This window comes from Montipora foliosa, chromosome 9, assembly GCF_036669935.1.
Source record: "Montipora foliosa isolate CH-2021 chromosome 9, ASM3666993v2, whole genome shotgun sequence".
Taxonomy (NCBI): domain Eukaryota; kingdom Metazoa; phylum Cnidaria; class Anthozoa; order Scleractinia; family Acroporidae; genus Montipora; species Montipora foliosa.
The window spans coordinates 44,901,034-44,910,375 of NC_090877.1; the positions used below are offsets into that span (position 1 = coordinate 44,901,034).

Genomic DNA, 9,342 nt, shown 5'->3' on the forward strand with positions numbered 1-9,342 from the left:
AAATGCTCGTCTAGAGCGATTTCGATGCAACAATTAACTTTAATAAATAACAAAAGTAAGGAAAGATTGATCATTCCATTCCACTGTTCACTGAGATTTTATGAAGTTTCAATGTATTCACCAATAAAAGAAACGTGACACTGTGACACCAAGCCCGCAATCTGGCCAGTTCCTGACACATGCGCACGATGATGTCGCCTGGGTAGTGGCAGCCATGGACAGCTGTTTCGGCCATGTTAGGCCTCATCAGCACAGCATAATCGTTTGACATCTGACAAACGATGTCCGTAACTGCCGAGGTGTGTGTCTAGAACAAGCGCCAGTTCCTCAAAACATTGTGCCGTTGGCTGAGAATATCAGATATACAGACCAGACCGCCGAGTTGGTGTTAGAGTGAATGCGTCACGTTGCTTTTCGTTTACTGGTTGTTTATTAATAAACACTCGGCGGACACGGACTAAGAAAAAAAACTAAGAAAAATTAATTAAAGAGCTCGCCGTTTTGTAAAATTATTTTTCATTCCCCTTGAGGGTTGCAAGCGTACGCGAAATAAAGCCTCATTTACACTCGCAAGTTTTCCTTGACAAGTTTTCCTTGCCGTCAGTGTAAATGGAAAAATATGACAAGTATTTTAGAGATACGCTTTCATCGCGCTGGCAAGCACTAATAATCACTAGGAATCTTGACGTATCTTCGACCTCTATGTTATTTTATTATGTTACGTTTTTTCATTGCATTAACTTTGTTGAAGGAATAATTATTAATAATGTGTTTTGCATTAGCTTTGTTGAAGGAATAATTATTAATAATGTGTTGTGGATTAAGTTTGTTGAAGGAAAAAAAACGAACAATGACTTAAAGCAGAGTCTAGGGGGTAGAAGCAAAACAAGAGCTGGACCCATGCGGAGTGTATCCCGGAAAACGGAAAACGTTTAAAAAAATGCTGATAATATTATTAATAAAATAATAATACTGTTGATAAATAATATAACGAAACCAAACATAGTGTTTGCGCTTGTTTTCTACGTTTAATTTTAGCAATATTACATGGAAGACTAATGAAACTGAAAATGGTTCATGTGATTTATTTTTAATCGTTTGATCAATAGATGGCAGCAGCTGATCGCCAGCTCGGCTGAGCAGCTCGCAGCTTTAACATCGTTAAATAAAGAAAAAAAAAACGCTGTTGTGACAAGACGTCACTAAGGAAATCCAGAACAACCTACATTTAAATACTTATACCAAAACCAGCATTTTAATTATTTTGTTTTCTGTTTCCTATAAAATTATTTTTCTGTAACATTTGAAGGAACAAACTGAGGGGTCTGGGGACGAGAATGAACTTTCTTCGCCTTTGCACGTTTCTTACATCCAAAGTAACTCGTGTACCAATATTGAAAGAGAATACTTAAATGATCACATGCTCTTTTCGTCCTTCTTATTTAAAGATTACTATCGCAACAAAACATACGAGCAAACAAGGCTTTCAGCCACACTTAATTTGTTACTAATTCAAGCTTTCGGTAGTTATAAATAGTGATTATTCTTTCCCTTGAACTGATAAACTTTCGTTTATATTACATCCGCGTTCCTTTTCCCTTGTCTCTAGAGGTAAATTTGTGTGTTTCACATCCACACTGAGCAAGTTCAGTTTAATGGTTCTAGGAGATAAAATCAGAGAGTACTTGTTTGTATGTGTTTCAGAATGGCATTTACTTTGGACAGCAAGCACGTAAGCAAGCTAAGGAAGCTTAGAAATCTTAACAGCATCTTAACATTTAACTCAATTTATCATCCTTTTCCCAAAGCAAGCGCTCTTTACTTCTCTGTGTAGAGTTCTTTTCGACATTTTGCCGAGAAGATTCATCCGCGGGCTGACACCAATTAAGGATTTCAACTATGTAGGAAGTAGTTAGTTTTAGCCTTATAAACCCCGCTTAGATAGAGCTAATCAAGTTTCCCGGCCTAATGGATAGAGACTATATTTTTATTCTCTTCCTGAACAGCGCAGAAACGAATAAGGTCTTGCTTAACAAGTACGGATTTAAAACACTTGAATCCTGTCATTGCCCCAGTCCGCAACAATAATATTTCCCTGCGAAGTCACAGCCAAGCCTTCCGGTCTTTTGAATTGTCCTCTATTATTTCCTTCGGTTCCGAAACGAGTGACAAATGACCCGTCTTCGTTGAAGACTTGAATCCGATGATTGTACGAGTCGCTCACGATGATGCGATCGTCGGCGTCCGTAGCAACTCCTGTTGGCCAGTTGAACTCTCCGTCGCCTCTTCCACTTCTTCCAAACTGGAATAGAAACTGACCCGTTGAGCTGAAAACCTGCACCCGGTCGTTTCCGAAATCCGTAATTATCATGTGACCTCTACTATTAACTGCAATGCCTGTCGGACAGTTGAACTGGCCCTTGCCATCACCAAGGGAACCCAATGATAGGATTATCTGGTTTTCCTGGTTGAGGACTAAAACACGCGCATTCCCACGGTCAACGACGATCAGATGCCCATCGTTGTCAACAGCCACGGCATAAGGTTGATGAAGGCGCTCACTTTGCATAGCTCCCTTGTCGATTTTCTTGATGAACTTGCCTTCTTTTGTGAATATCTGCAGAAAAGTGAATCAAGCGCAAGGCGGATTAGAATTTGTCATATTAAAATGTGAGAATGGATTTAAATATCTGGTACTGGTCATTGCAAGTCGAGTGTGCCAGGGATCAAAAGCTTTCGCCTTTGTATTCGGCTTTCCTCCGGACTTCTCTTTCAGCTCCCAGCTCGTTTTTTTTCCCTTGCTACTCTCCGTAACTTCATCTTATGCGCGCACCGGCTTCACGGATGAAAACTTCAGTAAGCTAGCAACCCTAGTCTGAAGTCTCACGTTGTATTGTGCGTCGTGTATCATGCATTCACTCCGCATGTCATAAGGCTGTACTGAATTAGATTGCCGTATTTCAGCTAGTAAATAAAAGTCTGTCCTTCTCTTTTCTCTTTTGTATCAGGGTGAGTTTTCTTTTGCACTAGAACATATTATTACAAATTGAGTGATATTTAGCCTACGAACAGGCTCTCTCTTAACTGTGGGAAGAGATTCCGGCCCGATCTTTCTCGCTTGCTCCGAGAAAAGAGAGGCTAAGTGATATCATGGTCTCTCAACCAAGCCCTCGGTTCTCAAGCAATGGGCGTCAGAATCCAAACCTCTGATCTAATCTAGATCTAATCTTACGCAAATACAAACCTGAATTCTATTGTTCATTGTATCTGCAACGACAATGTCCCCGGTTTTGGTCACTGCTACTCCACTTGGAGACTGGAAATGACCATCGCCGCTTCCGGGTGAGCCAAACCGGAAGAGAAAATTTCCATCCGTATCGAACACCTATAACCCGGAAAAACCGACATGTGTGAAACGTGCAAACTTACATGTACTTCTGAATTTATCGTAATATTGGAGCGGATAGACGAAAGAGATCGAAGTCAACCTGACTGCTGGTTAAATGACTCCAGAAATAGAAAATTAGGGTGTGCCGGCGCCTTAGTCTTGGTCTCGCTTTTTTTTTTTACCGTTTTTTTTCTCGGTCGGAAAAGTGGTAGGAGTTTTATTTGAGTCGTACTGGGAACTCCTCGAAACAAAGGTTTAAACCTGCTGTTAGGGCAGCGTACACTTTAATTCTTTTCACAATCGTCCTCTACAAAACAAAGCATGAAATTAATTTATTCAAGAATGTGGTTTTGACGACAACGTCAGTATGAAGAAGTCAATATTTCATTCTATATGTTTACTTCAAGGGCTGTAGGTCATTTCTCCAACACTGTACAAGATGTAATATTGTTAAAATTGTCATTGGGTGTTTATTTCTGCCGATGTTTCCGTTGGTCGGCTTTGCCTTCGTTGTTAACAAAGCTCCTCATTATAACTGAACAACGAGATCACTATTTTTGACGCATGAACTAAACATGATTTAAATACCTGCAGACGGTGGTTGCGCGAGTCGCTAACGATAACTTTCCCATCTTGATCCACTGCCACACCGTGGGGATCCCCTAGTTTGCCAAACTTGGACCCACTGCCCTCAATGGCTCTCCTTGCGCTTCGCACTCGAGGCGCAATGTCTGCGATGTTGACGTCCAGCGGAAATCCTTCTACCATCTGCCCACGAACGAAACAAGTAAGCGAGAAGATACCATTGAAGTATGGGTGATAAGCTGTGAAGGACTGGCCGTCAGCTAGGAGAGGAAAATTCCACAAATGCTTGTGTTAGATCAAAGCTTATTTATTAATATATTTTCTTACTGCTATACCGCTTTGGTCGACAACAGACAAAAGTGCTGCAATCCTTCGGTCTAAACGAAGGCCACTTGTGATCAAAGCCATTTACGAACACAAAAGCTTATTCGTTGTAAAATATAACTTAAAAAGGAGTATTCAACTTCCTCAAAATTTCCAATCCAGTCTATAAAAGAGAGAAACTTAACCGTGAAACGATGTTGCCGGATACCAAGGGAGTATGAGGGAGCCTATCTTGGCTACACTTTGCAGGGCGCCGGCTGGATTTTCATGCAGGTTGAGATCCCACTGCATGTGCCTACCAAAAGATTTGGCTGGAAATAGTCATCTTGTTTCGTTCTTTTGACTTCCTCAAATCTTCCCGTGATTGTTTACATTTGGGTCAACATTTTCATAAGTATAGCCTAGAGCAAAATTTAACATTTATGATGCGTCTTGTTATCCTACATCTCTTGCCATTTTAACTCGAAGGATTTGTTCTGTCACATGTATAAAGAATCGGTATTTAAAGTAGTAAGTCGTCTGCCTGGGGTGGGGAAGATGATGACTTCCTCCTGCCAAAAGGATTCCTATAAATTCCCGGAGATCTAACGGTGACAAATTCTCAAATCTATTAGCCAAGCTGAAGTTTTCTGAATTGTTTATTTATGTTGCTCGAGAGTAAAACCGGACGATTTGAACTGACAGTTCGTTACATTGATTTCAACACGAATGTAGGAAAATTAAAGGCAGTAATTCATTTTTGTCTTAGAAAAAAGTTACGCTATTTTGTGAACTTTAATTATTGTAAAATGAAAAAAAAAAAACCCGTGGTTGCTGTCTTCTGGTACATCAATACTTCAACACGAACAACTCCATCGAGTTAAAATGGTAAAAAATGCAAAAACACTGAACGCAACAACTATGTAAAATTTTGCTCTGGGATATAGTCGATATACTTAAGAAAATGTCGACCTCAAATGTAAACCATCATGAAAAGATTTGTGTCAATGCTCAGCGGCATATAACAGAGGATGGTCAAAGATGAAAGGCGATTGATGTTGGAAGCACTTACCACAAAAGCAGGTGTTTACAGGAGAAACCTAGTGGGAACGGGGAGCATGCGCTGTTTGACCTTTTGCAAGTTAACCGCTGATAAAATAAACCGTTTTGCACATATTGCGTTGCGTATTTTACAACAAGCCCACTGTCCTGAGGTTCGGTTCCTGCAAAGGAGCCCTCGGTTTTTTCCGAAGATCCCCTACTCACCATCGAAAGAGTGCGGCTCTTTAATTATTTACTGCGCGCAAAAAATAATCATCTTCTTGACGATGATGGTGAGAATGCACTATTTAGACTGTATCTAACCAAGAGCCATAATGGGATTATGGCTCTTGTTCTAACCTAGAAGTTCAACTAGACAATTGTCAAAGGAATCCAGTTCAATCGCATAGTTCCATCAAGTCTACGAGTGTTCAGTGGAAGAGAAACTGGAAAGTTGTAGGTTAGACGTCCTGAAAACGAGCACTATCGCGGGAAACATCCTCGAAAATACGTCTCTTTCTATCCATCATTTTTCATGTCGATTACCTGACCCAAGTTATATTAAGTCCACTTGAACAACTGTGGAAATACTTTATGAAAAAAAGTCTGTTCAAGGAAGACAAAGATTATTATAATTATTGGTTACCTGCTTTTAATAATATCATTTTTAATATAACAAAGGAATCAAGAGCTTTGATGGACAACAATGACCGCGCGATGCAAGCAAGACGTAGACAGAGCTTTCTGCAGGTGGCCAGTGTATCAATTTATCTCACTCAAAATGCATCTTAATTAAGATAGATTGAATTATTTAGAATGTCGATTTTTAATCTTGAGTGCTGGTACGTCAGCAAAAAGTATGATAAATATACAGAAAAATAAGCGATAAAGCCAATGATTCTTATTTAAGTGAACATCGCGGAATTACATAGGCATCATTAAGCAGCCGATCGAAATTGAGCGTTGTAAGTAAATCATTCGTATTGGAAAAAACGTAAGACTCAGTTTCCGCAAAGATAGCGATTGTGAACAATAATTTTGTTGATTTAGCTGAATAGATTTACGTCGGATAAAAATGGTTATCTGAGCGTAGTAACGGTGAAAACAAAGAATATCATAAGGGAAAAGCTGGTACTACTTAGCCTCGGTTCTTTTCAATTAATTTTATGCACTTTATATTTCTGCTGCCTGTTGCATTCCTTTTCTAATTTTTTTTTTTTTTTGTGTTCCCTCTCAAAAAGACCCTATACGTTGTATGGAGGAAGACACAGTGGTCAAAAACAGGAACAATTAACCGGGACAACAATTAATATCACCATCAAAACAGCTACTATTTTGTACTCACCCTGATGAATTGTCTCCGGGGCCAGTAAAGCTCCTGTGGTATCTCGTAGTTCCACAGATATAGGCGAATCTTTCAGCCCGATTTCTGATGCTCCGTTTTCACTTCCGTTCGTAATTAAAGGCAACGCGGTATCTTCTAACAGTACATGTGGGCCGCTACTTTTTAAAATGCCTAAACTGTGGGACACGGCGTTTTCAGCTTCCTTGTTATTCACTTCATACTTGATTTCAGAGTTTTCTTGTGGTTTGCAATCAAGCTCTGTTTCATTTAATTCTGTTAATCTTTGTGTAACGTGTCCTCTTAGTGACAACAATTCCACCTCGTTAGCGTATCGCAAAACCTGCTCGGAAAAGTCGCAACCCGCTCGGAATCTCGTGAAATCTTCTTCTAGTTGCTTCTTTTGTCGTCGTAAGATCGTAGATTTTGCGTTGTGTATCTTCTCTACTTTAATCAAAAGCTCTCTTTCCCTCTCCTTTATAACTTTTATCTGCTGGAGGGCGGTTTCGCGAATTTCCGCCTTTACAGATACCAGCCTTCCGTGAAGCGTATCTGAAATCCCTTGTATGTCTCGCATCGACTTCTCGAGGGTGGTTAAATTACCCGCGCATTGCTCGTAAAGGTTTTCCAAGGCAGTTTTTTGTTTTTGTATCTTTTTGCAATCTTTGATGTAATTGTACTTGTGTTGGCGATGTTCAATCAAAACGCAGTCTCTGCAAACTGCCTCGTTGCACGTTTCGCAATAGTACTTTAATTGCTCGCTTCTATGAATCGCACAAAACGCTGGCCTGTGAAGATCCTCTCCCGTGTTGCTCTCAAGAAGTTCGGATATTGTCAAGATCCTGTGGTCTTTGGTTTGTCGTATCCTTTTATGAACTCCATAGCATCTTTCGCAAAGAAATTCCCCGCAATCAACGCATCTAGAAGTGGCAGGGTAACCGGCGTCGCAGCTCGAACAAGGCACTGGTTCTTGGTCGCTCGAATTAATGAGAGCAATATCTAACATATTATCCAAGAAGAAATTTATAGGCAAAGATCTTACTTCGTCCCGTGAAATCTTAGCATCCGTTTTGCAGACCGGACAAACTAGATTTTCGTTTTGATCGAGTTCCTTGGCGAGGCTTTCGATGCACACTTGACAAAATGAATGAAGGCATGGCAGGAGTTTCGGACTTCGAATCAGTCTTCTACAGATACCACAATTCAAATGTCTTGATATGTCTTCGACGTTTACTCCGGCAATTATCGACGATGTCATTTTGTTCACTTTCAGGAAAATAAAGTCTCTCGGCTAACAGCCAAATTTCGCTCGATCGACTTGAAAAAACCGCCCGACGTTTAAAGGGTAAAGTTTAAAAGTAAGTTTTATAGGCTTACACTGAATTTATATTGCGACCGATGTTAGCTTGGCAACGTGATAGCAACCATATGCTGCCACTTGTTAAATATGCTATGCAAATTGAAATGTTAAGTTGAGCCGGAATATTAATAAGCCATGAAGCTTTTGTCGATGTCCGAGACAATTATAGCTTCAAATACGACTTCAGCCTCAACTGAACTCTTGCGAGAATTAAATAATAATAGCTCATTTAAAAACCTATAAGCAATTCTAACTTTATTCGTATTTTTTCATTTGTACGTCGGAAATTTAATATGTAATACCAGACGAAAACATGATGACATTTCCATTTTTTTCTATCTTGATTGTAAAGTTGTAATTATTAACACAGAGGACATTTTTGCCGTAATTGAAATCAAATTACGCACCCGTTTTCAAGTCTTGCATCGCGAAGGAAAATTGTATGATAAATGGAGTGATTGAATCTTATGTTAATCATTTAAGGTCGAAAGGAAGAAGTGTGCTCAAAATAAGTACAAAGAAATGGAAATTAGCTTCTATCTCGTGGATCAACAAAAAGCAGGTTTTTTTGTTGGTCTGTTTTGACTGTCATTTACAGACAGGTGCAACTTACAGATATCAGCCACATCTAATCATGGGAAGTTTAACGTTCGTTTCAAGGGGGCTGTTCTTTGGAATAATATTGAGGCGTCTTGAAAAATTCTTCTCTTTCACAAATTTAAGCGGTTCCCTTAAATAGTCTCTTATTACGTCATATTAATTATCTTGCTTATACTTCCTCTTTACTCCAGTCCATCTGAAGTGACATCTTTTTAAATTTCTTTTTCTTTTTTTTTTCTGTTGTCGTTCTCTTTGTTTGCCTATCTTTTATCATTATATTTGTGCCTCCCGGAATCGACTTTTTACCTTTAGACGTAAAATAATTTATCCTGCCTCCTAGCTACAATCTTGGACAAATTAAATGGAACATTGAGACGACCCCTCGCCCCAAAATCAGTGATGGGAAAATGGCGCGTTTTGGCCTTCACGCACCTTCATCCTTGATTTGGAGGAGAGGGGGCATTTCTGTTCCATTTTATTCTGTCCAAGATTGCAATCTTGGACAAATTAATGGAACATTGAGACCACCCCTCCCCCCAAAATCAGTGATGGGAAAGTGGCGCGTTTTGGCCTTCACGCACCTCCATCCTTGATTTGGGGGAGAGGGCGCATTTCTGTTCCATTTTATTCTGTCCACGATTGTAGATTAGCTTCTTAGTTATTTTCTGGGGAGCATTGTACCTTTCTTAAAGCTATTACTTATTCCGTGTATCCCTATTGGCT

General features: G+C 39.7%; 1 protein-coding gene across 1 annotated transcript; it reads right to left on the bottom strand.

The window, feature by feature from the left end:
* Positions 1–1,003: 1,003 nt before the first annotated feature.
* LOC137969425 (E3 ubiquitin-protein ligase TRIM71-like) lies at positions 1,004–8,058 on the bottom strand. Its single transcript, XM_068815640.1, has 4 exons — positions 6,663–8,058; positions 3,977–4,233; positions 3,245–3,385; positions 1,004–2,617 (listed from the first exon to the last, which is right to left on the bottom strand). Exons 1-4 carry the CDS (start codon positions 7,915–7,917, stop codon positions 2,045–2,047), a joined length of 2,226 nt encoding a protein of 741 aa, XP_068671741.1. The 5' UTR covers positions 7,918–8,058; the 3' UTR covers positions 1,004–2,044.
* Positions 8,059–9,342: the final 1,284 nt, after the last annotated feature.